Raw genomic sequence first — 27,155 nt, 5'->3', positions numbered from 1 at the left:
AGTAATCTGTGGTCTGAGCCTCAGTCTGCTCCTGGCATTACTTTCACTTTCTTGACACCGTTTCTGTCCTGTTAATCAGAATGAATCTATTTGGTTTTTTGTGATTCCACCTGAAGCAGTCCAAGTGTGGCTTGTGCTTTCTTTTTGTTCAAAGAATGTGTTTCCAATTATTAGATTATTTTGGTTGCAAAAGTCTAGCAGTCTCTCCTCTGTTGTTGATTTGCCCTAGTCCATATGGTCCTATATGTTTGATTATCCTTGTCTTCCTGATCTTTGCACTCCAGTCGCTCATCACAATTCTAACCTTGTCTTTCCCTCCTAATTGCAGTATGGTTATTATCTCCCCATCCACAGATAAGAATTACATGCTGAATTCTTGAGTATACATTGTCCATAATACACTGCTTGGAAAGAAGTCAATGCACACCATAGTGTGAGGAACAAACAGCCATGGCACCCACCTTAATAAGATGTAGGACCTCCTTTCACTGCAGTGACTGCAGCATTCCTATAGGGCATACTTTCCACAAGTGTATGATAGTGATCAGTAGGAATTTTGGTCCATTCTTCCTGTAGGCATGTAATGAGGTCCTGGACTGTTGCAGCGTGGATATCCTTTGACCTCACCCAATGCTCCAGTGTTGAGATCAGGGCTCTGTGGTGGCATTCATATCCACAAACCATGCAGTTACAACAGCAGTCATATGACATGGTGCATTGTCTTGCTGAAAGAGACAATGGTCAATTCCGTAGAAACACCACAAAATAGGATGCATTTTTGTTGAGAATGTTCAGATACCTCTTGGAGTTCAATGTTCGTGACACACAAACAGAAATCAAAGACAAAACCAAGAAAAACAGGACCATACCATCACATTGCCACTTCAGAATTTCATAGTTGGGGTTACGCACACCTGTAAGAGATGTTTGCTGGGCATCCTCCACACCTGTCCATCTGCTCAGTAGAGCATGTAGACAATCTATACAGACTTAATAAATCAATTTCCAGATTATGCTTTAAGGTTAGCATGTCACCCGTCATCAGCATAGCCATTGTTCCATAACAGCTTTCCAAGCTTCCACATGCCACTGTACACAACACTCTTTGCACCACTGAAGATGGCGCTGCATGTTGGTTCAGGTAACGCGGGGCTTGCTTGTTTGGTCCTACCATTGAAACCCATGTTGTGAGTCTTGGTTCTGAATGTTTTTGCAGATTCATGTTCCAGTTGATTCCCGGAACTCTGCGTTCAGTGTGTGTGTGTGTGAGCCAATGATTGGCTTTTTTTACATATTATCCTTCTTAGCACCGTATGGTCACATTTGGTCATCCACTGCAGGTAGCACTTGCAGTTGACTCCCTGAACTTCCATTACAGCATGGTATCATTGACCTGGTATAGCCCAATTTGTCAACAATTTGCTGAACAGATAAGCTTGCAATATGCATTCTATCACAACACCAATTTTTAAACTTCATCAGTTCCTTGCTCACAACCATTTCACACAGACACAGTTGCACTTACTTGGGAGCATCATATTCCTACCTTCCAATTTATTCCATCTACAAACATGTGACTTGTTGCACGGCATGATGATACACCTTGCCCATAGGGAGTATCCATTGACTTCTTTCCAAGCATGTATTTATGAGATATTATGCATTCTATGCAGTGTGCACCTTAATTGCTTGGATATTGGTTTTCCATTTCAGATTATGATTTACATGTATGCCCAGATACTGGTAGGTGTAGACCTGAATAGTATTGCAACTACAATCACTTACGGGGATCCCAGGAAGTGAAATGTATTTAATTTCTGGTACCCTTCAATTCAGATAGGATAAATTTTGTTTTTCAAATGATCATTTTGATTTTGCTTTCACTAGACAATCTATGCAGACTTAATAAATCAATTTCCAGATTACACTTTAAGGTTAGCATGTCACCCATATCATCAGCATAGCCAATTAGGTTTCCTTTCAATTTCAGTGAACAGAGATTGTTTATATACTAATATAATAATAATGTACTAAAATACACTAATTAATCTAAGAAAACACAAAATAAATTTTAAAAGTCATGAATATTACAGGAACTTTGAATAAAATGCAACCACACTCAAAATAACCTCGAACCTGTATTGTCAGTAATACACAAATCACCAGGCTGGACCGAACATTTTTCTCCATCCCCTCCAAGCATAAATACATCTCTAACTATAAATTAAAGATGTCAAGAAATTATATTCTTGGTTTAATCTTTTATCCAAGTGTAAGTAAACAAAGTTTGCACCTGAAGTATTTTCAGGACAGGGCAACTCATGTATAGAGGCTGATGACTTCACATCACTTGCCTTAGTATCCCATAATGCAAAGCACATATCCCACTGATGAGACTTCATTAAAGGTCGAAACCGGTCTCAGTAGTGACTTCCCATAATGCATAGCATTATACATGTCTAAGGATATGTGCTTTGCATTATCGGATACTAAGGCAAGTCATGTTATGTCATTAGCCTCTATATATGAGTTGCCCTGTCCTGAAAATACTTTAGGTGCAAACTTTGCTTACACTTGGATAAAGGATTAAACCAAGAATATAATTTCTTGGCATCTTTAATTTATAATATAACCAAATGGGAAAACTTTCAACAGCTTCTCTAACTAGTTTTCTCAGCCTCAAAAATTAATTTTTATTTTGATCAAGAGAAATATATAAAAGCAATTTCAGCTGACGAACACTATAAATACCTAGGAATATTAGAAACCAATGATATTCTCCACTCAAAAGTTAAACAACAGAATACATCAAAATACATCAAAAGAGTTAGAAATATTCTGAAAACAAAACTAAATGGATTAAACAGAATTAGAGCAATGAATTCTTGGATTATCTGACACACAGCTGGCATAATAGATTGGACAAAAGACCTGGACAAACTGGACTGCAAAACTTGAAAAGTAATAACTATGCATCATGCATTACATCCACGAAGTGATGTTGATCAGTTGTACCTACCGAGGAGAATAGGTGAACAGGGTCTGCTGCAAGTGAGACAGACTGTGGAAGAAGAAGAAATTAGTTTAAGAAGTTACATAGACAATAGCTCTGAGCCAATGCTTCAAGCAATTACAAAAGAGGGCTTTCTAAAAGCAACAGGAAACAAATACGATCAATTACAAAAAGGAACAACAAAATAATCGATATGTGTGCTGGAAAAATAAACCCTTGCATGGACAATTTCTTCAAGATACTAAGGATAAAATTGACGTGCCGATGGCTACAATATGGATACATTAAAAAAGAAACAGAAGGATTTATTCTAGCAGCTCAAGAACAGGCATTACAAACTAATGTGATGAAAGCAAAAATTTTGAACATCAATAATAACAGCAAATGCAGATTATGTGATCAGAAAGATGAGACTGTAGAACATCTAATCAGTGCCTGCAGCAAAATACTCAAACTGACTATAAATACCGCCATGATCAAGTGGCCAAAATAATTCATTGGCATGTATGCAAAATATATGGCTTTCCTACTTCTGATAACTGGTGGCAGCATAAAATAGAGACAGTATTGGAAAATGAAATAGCAAAAATTCTCTGGGACTTTCGAATACAAACTGATTGGCATTTGGAACACAATAGACCTGACATCACAATTATCGAACATCAACAGGTTTGGATTAGTGATAACGCAGTACCCAGTGTTAACATTAACAACAAAGAACTGGAAAAAATTACTAAATATCGAGATCTGGCAATCGAAGTTGGCCGGCTGTGGCTTAAAACACAACAAAGTCATCCCAATTGTTATCAGTGCACTTGGTGCAACTTCAAAGAAGCTATCCAACTATTTACAGCAATTAAACATCAATGAAGTGACCCCATATGACCTACAAAAAACAGCATTACTTGGAACAGTCCATATTTTATGACGCTACCTGATGGACTATTCTTTGATTCTTGAGTAGAATCTGAATTGTTCTGTATCACCAGTAAAATTTTTGTTTATATGATATCTTGTTTTGACCGTGTATCAATTATGTGAATAAAATAATAATAATTATCATCATCAGCCATTGTCGATCCACTGCTGGATGAAGGCCTTTCCAAGATTACTCCAAAACTCTCTGTCCATGGCTCTCCTTTTCCATGTCACTCTTGCATATCTGATGATATCATCAATCCACCGTGATTTAGGTCGGCGTCATGGTCGTTTTTCCTCTCGTGGAATCCAATCCAGTACTTCTTTTGTCCATCGCTGATCTTGTCTTCGAGCAATATGCCCAGCCCATTGCCACTTCAGATGTTTCACTCTTCTTATGATGTCAGAGACTGTGGTTTGATTTCTTATCCGTGTATTCCTTTTGTGATCACAAAAGGAATACATGGATAAGTATGCTTGTGATACCAAGCATACTTCTTTCCGTACTAAATTGTGTTGTTCTTAATTTTTGAATTTCCTTTGCATTCAGTGTCCATGTTTCACAGCCATATGTCAGTATAGGAAGAATACACTGGTTAAAAACTTTTCTCTTCAGGCATAATGGTAGTTGGCTTTTGAATATTGAATGTAATTTTCCAAATGCTTTCCACCCAAGCATCATGTGCCTTTTAATTTCATCCAATATTTTGTTCCATTGATATCTGTTGTCCTAAGTATATGTAATGATCTACTTGTTTAATTTCCTCATTATTGATTTTTATTATTTCTGATTGGACATAGCTATTGAACATAACTTGAGCCTTCTTCAGGTTTATCTTTAGGCCTGCTGTTCTGCTAGCAATTTGGAACTCGTGAATACGCATCTGTAATCCATGTGCAGTTTAAGTAAAGATAACTATGTCATCTGCAAAGCATAAATGGCTTAAATATCTTCCATTTATCTTCAGACCCTCCCAATCAAGAAGTTTAAATATTTCTTCTGTTCATGACCACTTTTTGCCTATCCAGCTGCTAACTCTGTACAAATTCAAGATTCACCCATCCTTAGAATACTGCTCATATGTTTGAGGTTGTGCACTTAAAACCTACATAAAAATTCTTAATGCTGTATCAGTCAAACTTCTCTACAGAGGAGAGAAGTTTGACTGATACACGATTCCTTCCTCACTGACTCACTTTAGCCATTATCTCATAAGCTCATAAACTGTTTCAACTCTCTTTTCTGCAGATATTGCCAGGCAATCTTAATGCCCACAATTCCAGCTATTTCCTCTTTTCTGACACCACAGACAAGCTGGATAAACTGGAGATGCAGAAGTCCTATAAGCAGTGAACTAACAAATCATACATCTACCTATGTGATTTCTTCATAACTGTCTTAACTTTCCAAATGCTCTTGATCTCTTTTTAACCAGTTCTCCTTCCAAATACACTGTAAAGATACCTCTCCCTGTTGTTAACTTAGATCATAATTTTGTACAAGTCTCCTTTTGCACAGAACACCTTTCCTTTAACCACTCTTGACTTCATGTCCTTTGGCACTTCATAGGTAATAAGTGGGATTACCTCTGAAATTTTTACTCTTCCTTTCCCATGGTCTGACTATTGCTTCAACTTCTCTAACTGAAATCCTTGCTCCAAGTGAATCACAGAAATTATCCTCACTGAAATGAAGGCCTTAATTTCCCATTCTACCCAAAATTCTCCTTCACTTTCTAGTCATGGTTCAACAGAAAGTTTACCAAAACATTTAAAGAAAAAAAAAATTAGCTTCCTTCATATGACTTACATTAAGATCCTTAGCTTCACACTTTACCTATGCTAAAGCACAACACAGTAAATACACTCTTTCTTTTAAGGTCACACGGTGATAGCATTCATATTTACGAATTTAGGGACACAAAACACACGTTTCGAAATGATTATTTTACTAATTATTAATAAAATAACACTTGACGTTTCAACCCCTGTATTGAGGTCGTCATCATCATCAGGATACATGTGTATAGGGAACCAAGCTACATGTTCTTGCACTCTATAAAGGTAAATTAAATCTACGCTGTTAATTAATCTGTTTCTTAGCCTGACCTCTAGTAATAATTAAATAAGATAAAATGAAATAAAAAATAAAAATAAATAAATAAAAATTTTTAAAAAATTAAATAAATATATAGAATAAAATAAAAAAAATTAAATAATTAATAAATAAAAAACTACAATAAACTCTGCTAAACACCTCATGTACTAAGATTCTTCTGGATTTGTACAGTTCAGATTGTTATACTACGATTTTCTTCAGGACTTATACAGTTCAAGTTGCTATTGAATGTTAAAAAAAAAAAAATTCACTAAGTCTTCTTGTAGTGGGATTTTTCTTTGGCTTGTTCTGGTTGCTATAAAGGTTGCAAATGGGTCCTCCACATTCTTGGAATGTTAGGCCATCATTTTTGTTCAGATTTGGATTATGTTTGAGCATTTCACATGCTTCTTTAAATTTCCTCTTGAACCAGGTTTTGGTGTGGTGTAGGGACTTGGTATTTTTCCAATCAATTCTGTGGTATGTTTGGAGGGCGTGGTCAGAAAGGCCAATTTTTCCAAAATGGAGGTATTTAATGTGTCGTTTGTGTTCATCTTTCCTAATTGGAATGATTCGCCCTGTTTCCCCTATGTATGGTAAGTTATATGTGTATTGTATTTTGTATACCGCTGGGTGGGCTAGGCGTGGAAGAGGATCTTCGGAAGAACTGAGTAGGTGTCTTAATTTTGTCAAGGGTTTAAAGATGGTTTTGATGTATTTGTGTAGTGTTTGTTAGTGTTTAGAGCTCAAACTATTTGTTCAAATGAACAAGCTCTAAACCAGGAATATAAGATCATCAACCATACATTTATAAAAAATGGATACAATAAAAAAAAACTATTCACAAGATCCTCCACAAAGATACTAGTAAAAACAAAAAAGATTTCAAGAATGCTATTGCCACACCATATATTAGAGGCATTTTCAAAAAAATAGACAGAACACCACACAAATACAACATCAAAACCACCTTTAAACCCCTGACAAAATTAAGACACCTGCTCAGTTCTTCCAAAGATCCTCTTCCACACCTAGCCCACCCAGGGGTATACAAAATACAATGCACATGTAACCTACCATACATTGGGGGGAAACAGGGCGAACCATCCCAATTAGGAAGGACGAATACAAACGACACATTAAATACCTTCATTTTGGCAAAACCGGCCTTTCTGAACACGCACTCCAAACATACCACAGAATTGATTGAAAAAATACCAAGTCCTTACACCGCACCAAAACCTGGTTCGAGAGGAAATTTAAAGAAGCATGTGAAATGCTCACCCATAATCCAAATCTGAACAAAAATGATGGCATAACCATTACAAGTATGTGGAGGACCCATTTGCAACCTTTATAGCAACCAGATTTAATTTACCTTTATAGAGTGCAAGAGCATGTAGCTTGGTTCCCTATACACATGTATCCTTCTGATGATGACCTCAATACAGGGGTCGAAACTTCAAGTGTTATTTTATTAATAATTTGTAAAATAATAATTTCTACACATGTTTTGTGTCCCTAAATTCGTAAATATGAATATTAAATACACAATGGTCATCAGCATATCTTAATCTGACTTCATGAAGGGCAACAGCAGAAAACTTCCCTCCTGTCCAAATGGAAGTTGTACCTTCTGGTCTCTTGCTCAGGCAATTGGATGCAATGGCCTCACCAAGAGACCACTTCTATCTCTTTTTTCTCATCTGGATGGCACCACTATTATTGCATCCAAAGACAAAGCAGACCTCCTGGCATTACTTTTCCTCCAACTCCTGCATTGAGGACCAAGGAAAATCACCTTCCATCATACCAGAATCTGAGCACTGTATACCTCCTGTGAGTTTGTCAGCAAAAAAAGTGGAGATTAGCTAACGCCTGTTCTGTATAATCTCCATAATTTTTTGTACTTAGCTAGTACTTATTCCAGTGAATGGAAGCAATCATATATCTAGATTATTACAAAAAAAAAGGGGGGGGGGTGATAGAAGTGTATACTGTCAAATTACCAACCAGTCAACTTCACCTCCATCCTCTCCATAATAATGGAGTAAGTAATCACTAGTCAACTTCTCCACTACTTAGAGGCCCATCAATTAATCAACAACCACCAGTATAGATTCTGCTATTCAGGGCATGGCTGACCACTTAGCATACATCACCCACCACTTGATATGTACCATGGAAATGTTTGGAGAAATGTGTTGTTTACTCTTGATATTTCCAGTTTTTTCATCATATTTGGCATCAACACCTGCTAAACAAATTGCCACCTTTTGTAATTAGGTAGCTAGCTTTCTCTCTGGTCATTCACAGCATGTGGATGGCACACACACTCTCTCTCTCTCTCTCTAAGCTTCGCCACCAATGCAGGAGTTCCTCAACGCTCTGTTTTGGTATCCTACCCTCTTTCCCCTGTACACAAATGACCTTCTCTCAGTCGTTATTAGTATGCAGATCAATGTTTATGCAGATCATAAACATTGATCTGCATACTAATCCTTCAGTAGAGCAAGGACAATCTGACCCTCAATGCCACCAAAATGTAGTCTTGCCTTTTCTCTTGCAAAAGAGATCTCAGCTCACCTGTCCCTACCCTCATAATGCAGAAATCACCAGACAGGATCAGATAACCCTGCTTAGACTAACGTTTACTTCCAGCCTCTTGTGGCAATAAACACATCACATCGATAGGCCTCCTCGGCATCCAAAAAACAATGTAGGCATTCTCTTCCAGAAACTCGAGATGCAATTTACATCTACCCAGTTACTGATACTGTACAAATTTCAAATCCACACATCCTTATAGTACTGGTCACGTTTCGACTGGTTTACCCCCCCCCCCCTTCTAAAAATTCTCAGTCAGGTGAGTAATTCAACTCATGGTTGATCCATCCCTTATAAACTTGCTTCAGCCTGTATTGCTTCATAGGCTGAAGAATAGAGACACTTTTCAACATTGTGTCTATTCTACAGGTACTTCCACGTTCACTCTTCCACTGAACTAGCAGTACCCATCATTCCTCCACTTTGTTGAACCTGTTAAAACAAGAGCAACAACTGCTCAGCATCCCTTTTTATTGCAATTCAGACTCACTGAACCTGCTTCTCCTTTTTTATTCCATCTACCCCCCTGTTCTTATCTATGGAACAGTCTTCCTTGTGAAATATTCCCAAACAGCAGCAACCAAACTGTTCATGAAAAATGTCAGGGAACATCTTGAATTCTTGCCTGCACCCTATACATGATACTGTCTTCTATTTTATGTTTGTAATTTATATAAATTCATTCCTTCATATGTATTTTGATTCTTCATTATCATTATTATACTTTTTTGGTTCCATCATAAATTCAGTACTAAAAATCTTTGTAGTAACTACATTTCGAAGTTTCTACAAAATGGTGATTCTTTCTTAAGAATATTCAGGTATGTTTTTTTATTAGTATTCTTTCTAAAATAAATTTTAATCAGTAGTTTGACTTATTTGATTTATTAGCATTACAACTTTATTTCCACTAATCTTTGCTATTTCATATTAGTAGCAGCATTGTGTAATTTAAACAGAAAATTAAATACTGAGCTTTATTTAGGTTCATTAGCTATAAATCATTGAAAGAGCTTAACTTTGAAATATTTGGTTTTTAGAGTAGTCAGCATGTCACATCATAGTGATGATGCAATGCTCATAGCAACTAGTGATAGTTTTTGGGAACCTGGAAATTTTAAACGAACCACAAAACGTACCGAAGATGGCCATCGTTCATGTAATGATTTAATTCAGCTAATACAAGAAAGAAGTGACATAGAAAAGATCTATGCCAAAAGCCTAAGAAGTTGGTCTAGGAAGTGGAATGAATTTATAGAGAAAGGTATTCAAGGACTGAATTTATAATTTTTATCTTGAAATAAATCATTTTCAGTCAGTTGATATTGTGGAACATATTTCATATTATCAGAACCAAATTTAAACTTTTGTTTAAACTTATAGAGTTTTATTTAAATAGAATTAGAACCAAAGAAAGATGGCAAGTATTATAGTAGATTAGAATTGCTTATGAATATAAATGTGCTCATAATTCATCAAAATAATTAATGAAGTTTGTCACTTTTTATTACATTTACATGGATAAGCTTACATTCTTATTACCATACATTGCATGGCACATCTGCACAAAAATATTTCAATTCAAAGTTAATTTGATATTCTGCTTATGAAGTGGGAATTTCATTCTGCACCACTCTGCCCAGTAGTCACGTCAAGAAACATTACTGTTAAAGAAATATTTTTATATATGTATTCCTTTAATGTGTGCTAAAATAATTGTATTATAGATATTTATATTTCTGTAATTATTGATTTACAGGAAAAGAAATGAAAATACTTTATAAACATTTTAAGAATTGGATTTATCACTAAATTGCTTCTTTGTAAACATTCAAAATGTATGTTTAATATATCTTACATCTGTAATTCAATTAAGTAATTTATTTATTGCAAACATGTATTTAAATTTTAAATTCTTAAGATAATCCTGACTGCGTGCAGAAAAAAGAAATTTTGAATTCCAGTGTGCTTTTGTTGTCATCTGCTGAAACTGAAGCTGTGTCACTGAGCTTTCAAATCTTTATAGTACGAAAAGATATTGAAGTAACTATGACATAATTTGATTAAAAAACAAATGCATCAACATTTAGTTAACAATTTCAAGTCATATATTTTGATTTTGTCTGCTTGTAAATGCCTTTCACTGTCATGAGTTATTGAACCTCATATTGGAGGTTTAATGGAGTATTGTGACAGTGCTAGCAAAGGATTAAAAACTAATTTTCATGCTTACAATATTTCGTTTCAATCAATAATAAATCAGGATAAAAAAATCAGAACTCCCAGGTGGACACAGGAAGTTAAAGAGGCAGTGAGGGAAAAGAAGAAAGCATATCAAAAGTTCCTGTCAAATAAGTCAGCTTGTGCTCTTAGAGAATATAGAGACAAATGCAAGAATGCTAAACACTGTGTAAAACTAGCTAAACAAAAGTCATGGGAGGACTTTGGCAAGAACATAGAAAATAAATATCAAGAAAGTGGCAAAATATTCTGGAGTTTGTTGAAGCTTAGGAATGGAGGAAAGGGTGTTGTAAAAGGAGTTAGAGATGATAAAGGTGACATGAAAACTGGAGAAAAAGATATCCTTGAAGTATGGAGTAATTACTTTGAAAAACTGCTAAATGAAACAAGCAGTGATGACAGCACAGTGGTAAAAAACACTGACCAGGCATGCAGTCAGGAATACATATCCATACTTGAAGTAGAAAAAGCCATCAAAGGCTTGAAATGTGGAAAGGCAGCTGGAGTAGATGATATTCGACCAGAAATGCTGAAGTATAGTGGTATAAGAGTCTTACAGTGGCTGCACTGCATAGTTCAGAAAGCTTGGACAGAGGGATGAATTCCTGATGATTGGAGTAGAGCTCTCATAGTACCCATATATAAAAAGGGAAATAAAACTGAATGTGAGAATTACAGAGGCATTTCATTACTGAGTGTTCCTGGCAAGATCTATGCAAGTATACTTGAGAAACGGTTGAGAAGAATTGTGGAAGAAAAGTTTCGTGAAGAACAAGCTGGATTCAGGCCAAACAGAGGCTGTCAGGATCAGATCTTCACTTTACGACAAATAGTCGAGAAAGCATGGGTATATTTTTGTTGATTTGGAAAAGGCATATGACAAGGTGCCAAGAGAGAAGCTATTCAATACGCTACAGTTATATGGTGTCAATGGGGCATTATATCAAGCAATAACTTAGTCTTTATTTGAGTTGTAAGTCAGCAGTTAGAACTGAAGTAAGTACAGAAAGATGGTTTAATGTTAAATCTGGTGTGAGACAAGGATGTACATTATCCCATCTGTTATTCATTATCTATATGGATCACATTATGAAGGAAAGTGTTATTAAACATGGTATCAGAATTGGAGATGTTAATGTCAGCTCTTTGCTTTATGCAGATGATATTATACTTCTAAATAAATCCGCTACAAGTCCGCAAGATTCTCTGACTAAATTGAATAGCTGTTGTAACAGATATGGTATGAAGGTCAGCAATAAAAAGACAAAGACAATGAAAATAGGCAGAATCATTGAAAATGTCAACTGTGTTGTGAATGGACAACCTGTGGAACAAGTAAAACATTTCAGCTACTTAGGCACGATTTTTATTGAAGATGGTAAATTAAATATAGAAATAGACAACAGAATCAGCAAAGCTGGTATGGTGGGAAGTCAATTGAATAAATTCATATTGAATAAGAGAGAAATTAGTCAGAACACTAAATTAGCTGTATACAAGACAGTGTTCAAACCAGTTTTAACTTATGGATCTGAGAGCTGGGTCAGAAGTAAAACACTTGACCAAAGACTAGAGGCCGCAAATATCAGAGTCCTGAGAAAGATTATAGGCGTGAACAGATGGCATCAATGGCAGTATCATATTAAAAACGAGGATATTAGGCAAGAACTTGACATTGTCAGCATCCAGGAATGCTTTAGCAGAGCTAATCTCAGGTGGTATGGTCACCTAAACAGAATGGGCGAGGAAAGATTAGCAAAACAAGTGTTCTCTGCCAGGTTGGCAGCAAAACAACCCAGTGGAAGACCAAGATATAGGTGGATTGATATGGTACAAAGTGCCTTAGACGATAGAAATATAAGATCTGATAATGTTGGAGTCTTGGCAAGTAACAGACTGATTTGGAGGAAAATTGTAGATAGGAAGTTAGTAATGATATAATTTTTTCATGTAGTACTATCATATCCTGTACACCCCTTGTGGGTACATGGCAGGAATTTGATGATGATGATGAAATAGCACTTGTACCATGCACACAAAGACAACACGATACTTAATGAAACATGTGGGTGACTCTCAATTCCTATTTAGGTGGTGCACCCTCTATGGGCATTTGTAGGCCACTTAGGATGTAAACTAGGACCTCTAACAATTATTGTTTCACAAATTTTGTGTAGTTTTATGCATCTGTATTTGTTTAAATTAGGTTGGTTTCTGAGTGCCACTGCAGGTTTCAAAAACAATCTTTCCTTTTTAAATTTACAATGGTGGTGCATGGTGGTTTTCTTCCAGAAGATCCTGTGAGTTGTGTCAAATACATGGTCTTCAAAGCCTGATTTGCGTTCAACTGAACAGATAGTGGTTGATCTACCTGTCTGTCCAAAGTAAGCCAACTTGCAGGAACAGGGTACTTTATGTACTCCAGGTACTGAGAGAGGAGGAAGCTGATAAAAAGTTTAAAGTTTAGTACATATCTTACGTACCAAAATCTACATCATCGACGTATCGTAGCCAGATAGAAGGTTTGAGAGGAAGTTTAGTCTATGGCTTGTTTTTCAAAATTTTTCATGTAAAAATTGGTGAGAGGTGGGGAGGGGAACCGATAGCATTTCCCTGTAAAATTTAAATTTCCTTTTTTTACGTATTATCTACTCTCTTAATTATACTTATTGTACTTGTATCTAACACTTAATTTATTCTATAAGTATCAACATTCTCACTGGGCCGAACTTTAACTATAAGAACGATGCTAATGGTTTGGGGGACAAAAGGAATTCTAATGGCCAATACCAATTCCTTTGTCTCAACACTGGTTCTAATTCCTTTATCAGATTCAGGGAAAATTTATTTTTTCCGTTGCACCACCCTGAATCCTAGATTATCAAAGAGTGTAGAATCAAGGAACCAGAACTCAGTTTAGCATGCAATCGTACTTCACTATAAATTACTATTGCAGTCGTAGCCTATCTATAAATTAATCTCCTCGCTGCGGTCTGCATTTTATGAGAAAGTGCAATAGAGAAGAAAATCAAGCAAGTCATCAGTTAAACTTAAAAAGCAAAGCATTTAATTCAGTTGAAACATCTTACACATTATGGTTCTACACAGAATTAAGTAATCCGTTATTTCTAAGGAATAAGTATTAATTATTCAAATCTCTATCATAGTATGCACAACAAAGAGCCTCATACTTAGTTAACAAATTCTACTTGATAGATCCAACTCATTCTCCAATACTAAGGACATTTGTTAATTGAATTACTAAGATAATTCCACGTGCTCTCACACTATTTCATTTACAAAATTCTCAAGATTTCTTTATCATTAAAAGAAACAATCTCTAGGCTCCACGTGCACTCGCACTAATTCATTCACAAAGTTCTCATAATTACTCTATCATTAAAAGAAACAATCTCTAGAGTCCTTCCTAAAGTTATTCTTCTTATTACACATTTACTAAAAAAAAACAACATAGACTGTACGTTACCAACTGCTGGGGAATCGTTTGGCCACATCACATATCTCGTCTGGACAATCACTTTTGACTCCAAATTCATTCTGCTTTTTTTCTGAGTCATTCTTCAAGATTTTGAGCTGTACTTATCTCTGCTGCCTAAATTAGGTAGACATTGTTCTCTGGTGAACTGGTTTAACATCACAATGATATTTCTGTAAGCATCGGTGACTATCTTCTGCTGAGAGATTGCTGACCGGTAAACCTTCAGGAATTTCACAGCAGAAGATAGTCACCGATTACACAACAGCATAACCGCAGGAAGGCACGAGATCCTGAGCGAAAAGAGAGCGTTTCTAGGTGCTACACGACTTTTTAAGCACGCCACATGTTCACCTCTACGTCACCCATAACTCAGCGCCACACACAGAATTGTAGCGTAATCTACAGAGTGTGTGTGTGGGGGGGGAGACAGCGTGCCTACCAAAAGGGTGCACGTGTTTTAGATTCCAGCCACTTTTACTAAATCGGATTATCTGTTCTCCCAGCAATTTATAAGTACTTACACAAGAGCAGTAAGGGTAAAGCATTGAAGCACTTTACAATACTTTACATTATAACATAATTCGATGAAAAAGTCCTGTTTAGTAATATTTTAGTACATTACAACAATTTAGCATATCTGATATAGCAAAAAATGCAAGCCCATGTTAAGTCTATAGGAAACGTGAAATAATTTAATTTTAGTTTCATTCAGAACTTAACATCCCTCTGTCTGCTGTAAATTTCGTTTTTTCAAGAAAAATGACCTGAATTGAACCAGAAAAATAACAAGAATTGATGGCAAATTCTTTTTTTTTTTTTTTTTTTTTTTTTTTTTTTTTTTTTTTTTTTTTAAGAATAAAATTTACAGATAGAGAATTTTATACCCCGACCTCTCACCCCATATTGCAAATTTGTACGTGGAAAATTTTGAAAAACAAGCAATAGACTCAGCCACCCTCCCCCCCCCTCTCAAACTTTTTATCTGGTTAACATATGTAGATGATGTGTTCTCTGTTTGGCCTCATGGCCCAGACACATCAATCTCCTTCCTCAGTCACCTCAATAGTCTCATCCAAGATTCCAGTTTACGATGGAAAAGGAACATGACAATAGTTTACCCTTCTGAATGGTAACCTCTTCTTCACTGTATATAGAAAACCCACTCACACAAGTAGATATATTCACAAACTTTCTATAATCTTTGTTCCATTGGAACCTCTCTTTCAACTGAATTCAACTATATACACAACACCTTCCTAAATTTAGTTTAATCCTTTATCCAAGTGTGAGCAAACAAAGTTTGCACCTGAAAGTATCTTCAGGACTGGGGTAAGGTGGTACAACAAGATACTTTTAGGTGCAAACTTTGTTTGCTCACACTTGGATAAAGGATTAAACTAAATTTATTATACTCTAACCAAGTGAAAAATAAACTTTCAACAACACCTTCCTATCCAATGGCTACAGTGATTGCAGAATTGAAAAAAAGAATCAGTTTCTCACCCATTCCTCAGCCATTGCTTCAGGATTTCAGAAATGCCATCACAATCCCCTACGTCCATGGCACATTGTAAAAAATAGCCAGGTCTTTAAAACAATACAACCTGTACATATCTTTTAATCCCCACCAGAAACTTGCTACCCTTATCTGCTCTATCAAAGATCAGCTCCCTCCTCTCTCAGTACCTGGCGTATATAAAATACCATGTTCCTGCAAGTTGACTTGCTTCGGACCTATGAGTAGATCAGCCACTATCCGTTTAGATGAATGCAAACCTACAATCATGACTATGGTCAATCTGGCCTTGCAGACTATGTTTGGACAAAACTCACAGGATCTTCCGGAAGAAAACTATCGTGTCCACCATAGTAAATTTAAAAAGGAAAGAGTGTTTTTGGAACCTGCAGCAGCACTCAGAAACCAACCTAATTTAAACAAATACAGATGCATTAAAATTCACAAAATTTGGGAAATAATAATTGTCAGAGGTCCCGGTTTGCAGCCTACAAATGCCCATATAGGACACACTACCTAGATTTATTATTATTATTACGGGCAACTCAAAGGAGTCCATAGACTCATCGAGGTAGGCGCTAACATTGTGTCAAGAACAACTATTCGACATTCACACAGTATCTATCATACTTCGCCTTGAACTCATTTACAGTCATGGCACCCACAACAGACTCTGGCAGCTTATTCCACTCATTCACCACTCTCCAAGTAAAAAACCTAGCTTTAACACCCTTGCTAACCATACTCTTGCCCAGTTTCCATGTATGGCCCCCTAGTCCTCCCACCACCAGTCCTGTTCTCAAAAATATCTTCTGAATTAATCTTATAGTAATTTGAATGTCTCAATCATATCACCCCTTTTCCGCTTATCAACCAATTTCTGCAACCCACAAATCTTCAACCTGTTCTCATAAGGTTCATTCCATAGACCTGCTATCATCTTGGTCACTCGTCTCTCGATCCTCTCTACCTCCTCTCCATCCAGAAGAAACCCTGGTGCCCATATCTGGGCACAGTAGTCTAGATGGGGTCTTATCAAGGCTCAATACAGAGGAACAATAACCTGTTTGTCTCTGCTTGTTAAAGTATTTTTCAGCAATCAAGTGATTTGATGAGCTGATTTAGCCGCTTTTGCGATATGCCCCCTAAACTTCAACTCCCTATCCACCAACACTCCCAAATCCCTGGCTTCATCAATTTCCTGGAGTACAGTTCCACCAATGTGATATACTGCTGCTAATCTTTTCACCCCGAAATGCATAACCTTACATTTTGCCACATTAAATTAACATCCATTCTCCTTAGCCCAGTCCTCCAAACTATCCAAATCATCCTACAAAATTTTGACATCATGTGCACTCACTATTGCCCTACCCAACTTTGCATCATCAGCAAACAAATGAACCGTTCTTCTCAGATCCTTCCCTATATCGTTAATGAACAAATTGAACAGTAGTGGTCCAAGAACAGAACCCTGCGGCACACCACTAGTCACAGGTCGTCTTTTGGACTCTACTCCTGAATAAACCACTCTCTGATATCTCTCCATCAACCACCCTATATCCATCCCCATATGCTGCAGTTTACTGATTAGAATTCCATATGGTATCCTGTCAAAGGCCTTAGCAAAGTCCAGTAAAATCACTGTAAACCCATTACCCTTGTCCAGTTCAGCCGTCACTGTGTTATAAAACATGAGCAAGTTACTGAGTCATGATCTACCCTTCACAAAAACGATGCTGTCCTTCCCATACAGTATCCCATTTTCATCTATCCAATCCTGTATTTTCCTCTTGACTGTTTTCTCCAAGATCTTGACAACGACTCCTGATATGCTGATCGGTCGGTAATTTGCAACAGTAGTCTTGGATCCTCCTTTATGCAGTGGAACTTTTTTCCCCTCTTTCCACACCTTCGGGACTAAACTCAGACCCAAAACTCAGATTAAACAATATGGTCAAGGGCACTGACAATGCTTTAGCCGCTTCATGTATGACACAAGCTGGTATACCTTCCAATCCCACAGATGTATTGACATTGGGGTTTTGTAATAGACTATTCGCCTCCACTTCATTCACCACAATTCTCGCATAAGCTGTTGGTTCTTTCATTCCTGCAATGTCACCACCTGGATGATATGCGCTTGCAAAGTGCTCGGTCAGTAATTCCACTATATCAACTGATTCGGTTACCTCCCTACCATCGGCATTCTTTAAAATCATTTTGTCATACATTTTTTCTTTTACTTGCAACATATCGAAAAAACTGTTTGGATTCTCTTTAGCCTTTATGGCTAATGTTCTTTCATAATCCGCTTTTGCTTTTCTTACCACACTTTTACCCTTCTGGCCTGCGCTTTATACCGTTCATGTGCCTGCCGGTTACCTTTCTCCTTAAATTCCCTCCATAGTTGTTTCTTTTTTTGCAGCTCAAGCTTAATGGTGTTATTCATCCATTTAACCCCTACTTGATTTATTATTCGGACTCTAGGTATACAGTCAGCCATTGCCTCCTGCAAACAGTTCTTAACCGCCTCCCATGCACTATCAACATCCAGCTCTTGCAGTTTTACATGAAATGGCACTGAACCAATCAAACTCCTAAGCTTGTCATACTTACCAGCCCGATAATTCCACATGTATCCTGTCTTAATTGTAAATTCCACACCTTTAGCCATCTCCCAAGTCAAGACCTTATGTCACTCTCACCAATTGGTGGCAACGTGGTCATATTCGTTACAGCCAAATTCTCAGATGCAATTGCTAGGTCAAGTACTCCCTGACCCCTAGTATTTTCCATTATATGCTGTCACAGATAGTTATCCCTTAATAACCGCATAAAATCCAATTCCTTCCTCCCATGTGTCCTCTCCTCCTTCTAATCAGTGTTACCATAGTTGAAATCTCCCATAATAATTATCCTCCTTTCACTCATTTCTTCTATTTGCTTATGCATACTATCTCTTCCATCACCTGGTCTATAGCAGCACCCAATTGTATATTTTGTTCTGCTGGCCTCAATATCACACGAAATGGCCTCAGATGTGCTCTTTTCCCTATCCTGCAGTTCAGCTTCTATTCTCCTTGGCTGCAGCTCATCAGCTATCATCAATAACACTCCCCCCCCCCATTTTATTCTCCCTGCCACTTCTGAACACACTATACCCTTCACATTCAATCCCACTAGCTATATCATCTTCTGTCAACTATGTTTCACTAATGCCAATAACTTGTGGCCTGGAAGTGCCAACCAAGGCCAAAAATTCTTCCTTCTTGTTCTTAATACTTCTGGTATTAGTATACATGAATTGCAGAAGCCCATTTGTCTCTTCCCTATTTTGATGCATTATACTAACTATCCCATTCTGATTTATTGTCCTTCGTACTCATTTGGGCATATTACACCCATTCATACATTCAACTGTCTCCCTAAAGTCTGCATATCTACTTCCCTTCCCCCTTAATAACTCTAGTTTCCCTGATTCTGCACATCCACTTCATTCAACAACACCTTTTCAAGTCTCCGTACGCCAAATCCATTCAAATGCAAACCATCCATCTTATATAAATCCTTTTCCCCATCGAAAGGACCATAGTCATAGTATTGTGTTTTCTTTGTGTGCATGTTACAAGTGTTATTTGTACTCCCTGAAGATGTCTCAGTGATTGAAACGAAATATTGGAAGCATCATAGTTTTTAATCCTTTCCTAGTGCTGTCGATACTCCATTAGACCTCCAACATCGTGTCCTCCCAGCACTTAACTCACCACTCGTGAGGTGGGAAAATGTAATAAAAGTGGTAAGATGGGGTCCCACAGACCCACCCAAATAATGTAGTGTATTATAGAAATCCATATCAATATTAGATTATGTATTGTTTAAGTGTCCTTTAATTTTACAGAATAAAAATGCAGATCCACAAAATTAAATTTTTATTACCCAAAAATACTTAACTAAATGAACATTATTTTTCAACAAAAATATACTCTTCCTAGCTTATAATGAACAAACTAAATAAATCAGTATTTTTTAGGCACTTTGTGCTATTGGTTTACAAAAGGAACATATACATTATTAAGAAGGTAATACAATAATTAATATTTAGTCTTGAGATTCCAATGATATCACTAACTAAAAATTTTCATTTTCTGTAATTACACAGTTGGGGCAGCTTGGAATTATGTGATCGAGACACACATATTTTGAGCATTTTTGGCAACAATAACTTGTTTTTCTATCCCATTTTCGCAGACAAATTTGACATCTACCTTTTGCACTTCTTTTCTGTGGTGGTTTAGTCATGCTCGGTTTGAGAATGTCAGCCAGGTGCTTGATGCTATCACGCAGCGAAATCGGCACTCGAGGATTGCTGCTTCTTTTGTTTATGTAAGGTGTAATAAGTTGTTTATTTATTTATTTCAGAAAGGTCCTTTGTTTTATTGAAGAATTATTATTATTTTTATATATAATATGTGTTGATAGCTCCAACATTCAATAAGGAAAAAAACAAAGTCAAAGGCCAGCGACAACTTGGTCTACTTACATTGTATAATGCAAACATTCTGTCGACTACATCAACCCACCTTTGGTTTGGTTGTAAAACAGAATGATTTCCAGCTTAGATGTTCTCTCATCTACATTATCATCATAATGTAATGTGGAAATCATGACTTTTTTTTTTTTTTTTTTTTGGCACAAATCAAGCTATGGTGATATTGGGGTTGAAAACCAAAAATGGTAGTCATTAGGCTTCTTCGCTTGGTATTGATGAACTCAGGTGGAGTTTCTCTTTTATTTTTCTTGATAGTTAGCTTATGATCTTCTAACAGGGATTTCGCCAATGGGTAACTTGTGTACCAATTATCTAAATTTATATTGCGACCTGTTCCAGATATAGGTGCAGTCATCCTTGTTACAACTTCAGAAGGTGTGTTTGAAATCTTGTGTCTTCAGGTTGTGTGGCAACGTAAACTTCCAATTTAGAAGTATAAAAGGACTTGGCATCAACCAAAGTAAATACTTTCAGGCCATACTTTGCTGGTTTGCTTGGAATGTACTACCGGTAACTGCATCGTCCACGAAACGTTTAACTTTTCATTAATCGTTATGTTTAATCTTAAAGAATATACAGACTTGCATACTTCATTGAACTTATCAAAAATTTGTCATAACATCTTCGTTCGGTTCTAGTGCTTCGGTTGTCAAATCGTAGACATCTAAGAAGAAAACGGTAATGAACAAGTGATATGGTGCTTCTAAATAATTCAACACTGGTACCATCCGTTGCCCATAGATCATCAAGATTCTGGTGACTAGACTTATAAAAGTCCAAACACAGCCTTTATTTTACTCATATCAGTCATTTAAACACTATTTTTTGGTGTAATTTATTATATATATTTGTGTGTGTGTGTGTGTGTGTGTGTGTGTGTGTGTGTGTGTGTGTGTGTGTGTATTTTTTTTTTTTGGTGTAATTTATTGTGTGTGTGTGTGTGTGTGTGTGTGTGTGTGTGTGTGTGTGTGTGTGTGTATCCTGTACACCCCCTGATATATATCCTCAGGGGGTGTACAGGATATGATAGTACCACATGAAAAATTTACACCATTACTAACTTCCTATCTACAATTTTCCTCCAAACGTCTGTTAAATGTCAAGACTCCAATATTATCAGGACTTATATTTCTGTCTTCTAAGTCACTTTTTACTGTATCAGTCCACCTATATCTTGGTCTTCCTCTGGGTCTTTTTCCTGCCAACCTGCCAGAGAACTTGCTTTGCTAATCTTTCCTCTCCCATTCTGTTTAAATGACCATACCTCCTGAGATTAGCTCTGCTAATGCATTCCTGGATGCTGAAAATATCAAGTTCTGTCCTAATATCCTCGTTTTTAATATAATATTGCCATTGATGTCATCTGTTCATACCCCTAATCTTTCTCAGGACATTCATATCTATGGTCTTTGGTCAAGTGTTTTACTTCTAACCCAGCTCTCAGATCCATAAGTTAAAATTGGTTTAAGCACTATCTTCTATACAGCTAATTTAGTGTTTTGGCTAATTTCTCTCTTATTCCATATAAGTTTATTCAGTTGACTTCCTACCTTGCCAGCTTTGTTGATTCTGTTGTCTATTTCCATATTTAACTTACCATGTTCACTAAAAATCGTACTTAAGTAGATGAAATGTTTTACTTGTTCTATAAGTTGTCCATTCACAATGCAAATGATATTTTCAATGTTTCTGCCTATTTTCATTGTTTTTGTCTTTTTAATGCTGACCTTCATACCATATCTCTTACAACAGCTATTCAATTTAGTCAGAGAATCTTGCTGACTTGTAGCGGATTTATTTAGAAGTATAACATCATCCGCATAAAGCAAAGAGCTGACATTAACATCTCCAATTCTGATATCATGTTTAATACCACTTTCCTTCATAATGTGATCCATATAGATAATGAATAACAGCGGGGATAATGTACATCCTTGTCTCACACCAGATTTAACATTAAACCATCTTCCTGTACTTCCTTGAATTCTAACTGCTGACTTACAACTCAAATAAAGACTAAGTATTGCTTGATATAATGCCCCATTGACACCATATAACTGTAGCGTATTGAATAGCTTCTCTCTTGGCACCTTGTCATATGCCTTTTCCAAATCAACAAAACTTAAATACAGATCTTTGTTATATTCCCATGCTTTCTCGACTATTTGCCGTAAAGTGAAGATCTGATCCTGACAGCCTCTGTTTGGCCTGAATCCAGCTTGTTCTTCACCAAGCTTTTCTTCTACAATTCTTCTCAACCGTTTCTCAAGTATACTTGCATAGATCTTGCCTGGAACACTCAGTAATGAAATGCCTCTGTAATTCTCACATTCAGTTTTATTTCCATTTTTACATATGGGTACTGTGAGAGCTCTACTCCAATCATCGGAAATTCGTCCCTTTGTCCAGGCCTTCTGAACTATGCAGTGCGGCCATTGTGTGATTTTTATTCCTCCATACACGAGCATTTCTGTTCGAATATCATCTACTCCTGCTGCCTTTCCACTTTTCAGGCTTTTGATGTCTTTTTCTACTTGACATATGGATATGTATTCCTGACTGCATGCTTGGTCAGTGTTTTTTACAACTGTGTTGTCATCACTGCTTGTTTCATTTAGCAGTTTTACAAAGTAATACTCCATACTTCAAGGATATCTTTTTCTCCTGTTTTCATGTCACCTTTATCATCTCCAATTCCTTTTACAGCACTTTTTCCTCTATTTTTGAGCTTCTACAACAACCTCCAGAATATCTTGCCACTTTCTTGATATTTATTTTCTATGTTCTTGCCAATGTCCTCCCATGACTTTTGCTTAGCCAGTTTTACACAGTGTTTAGCTTACTTACATTTGTCTCTGTATTCTCTAAGAGCACAAGCTGACTTATTTGCCAGGAACTTTTCATATGCTTTCTTCTTTTCCTTCACAGCCTCTTGAGCTTCCTGTGTCCACCATTTTTCTATCCTTTCAAAAAACTGATTTTTTTTTATTCTATTTTATTTATTTATTTATTTTTATTTTTTTATTCACCAGAGGTCATGCCAGTAGAATAACTTGTGATCAAATCATTGTTTCTCTAGCTTACAGTTAATGATGTAACTCAGCTTGTTCTGTATACTTATGTACGCTCCAGATGATGATCTTGATGTGAAGATGTAAACGTCAGGATAATAAAAAAAGTTTTTTTAATACGGTCGTAAATTCCATAAAAATTTTTAAAATGAATGCTGATCACCGTGTAACCCTAAAAGACAGGTGTTTATCAGATTCACTGTTCTTGTGGCATCTGTTACGTAGGCTAGACAGGAAGGTCAGGAGAGATCCGCATGGCTGAACATATAAAAGATGTTGAAAAAAGAAGGGAACACAAATCATGCTTAGCATTCCACACAACTACTACTGGCCAAGTACTCCAGTAACAGACAAACATGTCATATGTTGATAAAAACTGTTTCACAAGAAAATTTAAAGAAGCTGCAAAAATGCTTAGAAAATCCCTATATACAAAATCAAGGCCTGATTTTACATAAAGTCTGGTCTGCCTTTATCAAAAATTTAACTACCTCGGATATAACACATTTGAGCCACAGAACGTGGCAACAACTAGCATTGTTCTAACAAGCATACAGTAACAAACGTATCATTTTGTATTCGGGTTCTCAATTAATGAACAGTTGTGAAGTCAAAAAAAAATCTAATTGACTATTTAATTTGGTTGTTGTGTTTAACTTTTATACACCATTACCCCTGATGATATAAGTCTTACGACAAACGAAACTTGTTGGGTTTTTTTACTCCTATTTTTTATCGTTTAATAAACATGTGGGCTCAATACCAAAAACTATCTCCAGATATTGTAGATATTTTTGCAGTGTCGCAGAGTTTATACCCCCTTCTGAGCTTCAAGATTTCATTACAAAGATCAGTGCTGTTGATCTTCGAATGTTATTTACTCTCGAAGTGAAAAAAAGACAATGACACTTCTTTTTTAGATCTCCTTATTCTTTGCCAACCAGATAGAAACCTTCAGTTTTGTGTATTTCAAAAGAAACTTACACCAGATTTTATATCCATGTTCAGCAACATCACCATTCTTGTTAAAAATCTGGAACCATTGTCTCTCATCCATTAGGCTCACTTTTTATGCTCTACTGAAGCACTGTTGATGTAAAAAATAAATTTTATCAAGACTATTTTCTTGTGTAATGGTTTCACTAAGCTCCTCCTTAACAAGGGCTTTCATGGTTGTGAAGTTTCTCAGTTGCTTGCCTTCCAAGAAGTTGACTGCATTGCCATTCTTTATATCAAGAATGGCTTTTTTGTGTGGTTAATAAACTTCCTTCTTTTTTTTTTAGGATCTGCAGAGGGTAAGCTTCCACCTCTAGCCTATCTCAGTGTTTATAAAATAGCTTTCACTTGTGGGTTAAACAAAATATAAACAAAGACAAAACAAAAATAATATATAATAAATGCATCGCCAAAATGCCAGCACAAATTGGACATTAGGATATTGATATAGTAATCTCCTATGTTTACACAGGACAAATGATCACAGTAATTAGAGAGGCTATGAAGAAGAAATTATTTGTAGAATTCAACTTGGTTGGATGCCCTTTGGAAAACACCATAAAGCACTTAAAAGGAAACATTCCAGTCTGCCTTAAAAGAAAAATATTGACAGCTGTATACTTCTTGTCATGACATATGAAAGTAATACTTGGACGTTGACTAAAAAAATTGATCAGCAAATTGAGGATTACCCAGAGGAAAATGGAAAGATCTTTACTTGATATTATCATTCTAGATAGAAAGGGCAATATTTGGGTCAGAGCTCAGACTAAGGCGAGGCACATTATATCAGCCATTGAGAGATCCAAATAGCAATGGGTAAGTCGTATTGCAAGGTGTAACACTCAAATGGACAAAGTTGATCTCTGAATGGTATCCCAGAGATCTTGAAAGAGAGAGCTACAGGAAGACCAAAGAGATTGGGAAGATGAGATTAAACAGGTGGGTGGAACTCAGTAACATAGAAATGTCACTGAATGGAGGACTTTGGGTGAGGTCTTCATCTAGCAATGGACAGAAGATGGTTGAAGAAGAAAAATCAACTGAAACATCTGTTATATCATTTTCTTCCATTCACTAAGCTATGTGACTTACACAACTTCAATAAAATTTGAATAAAGAGCAAATTTATCCATATTTTATTAATCTGTTTTCATATGAAACATTCCAGAATTGGAATAGTTGTTCCATGGCATTGTATTAATTTCATTTTTGTAAAATTTCATTTTTTAATAAGAATTACTTGTTTCTCTAGTCTGTCTTATTGGCATCTTCAGGATTCAAAACAAGTATATTGACAAGTCAGTACAATATAATAGCAAGTTTATTGTGTTAGGAGTAACTCCCATTCATAAATGAACAAATTTCAGAAGTAATATATTGTCCAAGTATACTGATATATTACAACAATATGAACCAATTTATGAAGCATTAACATGGGATGTAACTAGTAAGGAGATGATTGCATACATCTTATTGCATACAAGTTATAAAAAAAAAAAGTGCATTTCATAATAGCATTTATGTATAGTAACACCATTTATTAGCATAATAGTTGGACATAGAACAATTTATGACATACACTGCTCGTGAAAAGAGGGAGTAGCTATAGTATTCAACACTAAATATGAGGATAATCTCAAATGGCAGGCAATATCAAGTAGAGTGATATGGGCAAATATCAGAATGGGAAAATGGACCATGAGACTTATTTGTGCTTATGGTTGCCTAGAAAGTTCTACCAAGAAGGAAATGGAGGAATTTTTTGAGGCAGCTGTCTCAGTGGGAAAAAAAAAGCTGGTCCTTATTAGAGATCTAAACAGCAGAGTAGGAAATTATTACCAAACATATAGAAATGATTTTGGGAAATTTGGAGAAAAACGCAAAGCTAATAATAATGGTAAATGCCTGCAGGATGTCTTTTCAGGGCAGGGATTAGTTATTACTAACACCATATTTCAACATAAAAATGTGCATGAATTCATATGGAGAGAAGAGAAGATGCAAGAATAAGAGAAATCTCATTGACTATGTTATACTTGATAGTGATGCTTTCCCACTAGTTCAGGACACAAGAGTATACAGTGAATTTAAAATAGCAAATGATCACTAGTTTTGAGCAGAATAAAATTGAATTTCAAGGAGAGTGGCTAAGACAATTAAAATGATTCAAGGTTGAGCAGCCTTCAGAGATAAACTGTAGGCTGAAATAAACAAACAACATTGAAGAAAAAATGAAAGTTTGAAAACAAGAACCAAACCTTGGAGATTCAGTGGCAAATCCTGAAGAAAACATTGATTGATTCAGCCAGAGAGGCATGTTGTGAGGTTGTCTGTATGGAATAGAAAATCAGAACTCTATGGTAAATTTGGGAAGTTAAAGAGGCAGTAAGTCAACTTGTGCTCTTAGAGAATACACAGAAAAATGTAAGAAAGCAAAGCATTAGCTAAACAAGTCATGGAAAGACTTTGGTAAGAAGATAGAATATAATTATCAGAAAAGGTGGCAAATATTCTGGAGGCTATTGAAAAGCTTAGAAATGGAGAAAAGAGTACTGAAAGGAATCAGAGATGATAAAGGTGGCATGAAAACTGAAGATAAAGATACTCTAGATGTCTAGAGTAATTACTTTGAAGGACTGCT

At 36.2% G+C, this 27,155-nt stretch overlaps 1 protein-coding gene across 2 annotated transcripts in view; it reads left to right on the top strand.

Moving 5' to 3' along the window:
• The window catches only part of LOC150092728 (protein kinase C and casein kinase substrate in neurons protein 1-like), a 214,643-nt gene that overhangs the window by 26,822 nt on the left and 160,666 nt on the right, over positions 1 to 27,155 (top strand). For both annotated transcript variants that reach the window (XM_090414551.1, XM_090414550.1), the window contains exon 2: positions 9,677 to 9,900. In XM_090414551.1, coding sequence (XP_090270677.1) covers positions 9,687 to 9,900 — 214 coding nt within the window. In that variant the 5' untranslated portion in view covers positions 9,677 to 9,686. The remainder of the gene's footprint in view (positions 1 to 9,676; positions 9,901 to 27,155) is intronic.

The sequence above is a fragment of the Typopeltis vanoorti genome, chromosome 25 (genome assembly GCF_054136105.1).
Source record: "Typopeltis vanoorti isolate ZY-2024b chromosome 25, IOZ_Tvanoo_1.0, whole genome shotgun sequence".
NCBI lineage: Eukaryota > Metazoa > Arthropoda > Arachnida > Uropygi > Thelyphonidae > Typopeltis > Typopeltis vanoorti.
This window is presented reverse-complemented; position numbering and strand designations above follow the sequence as displayed.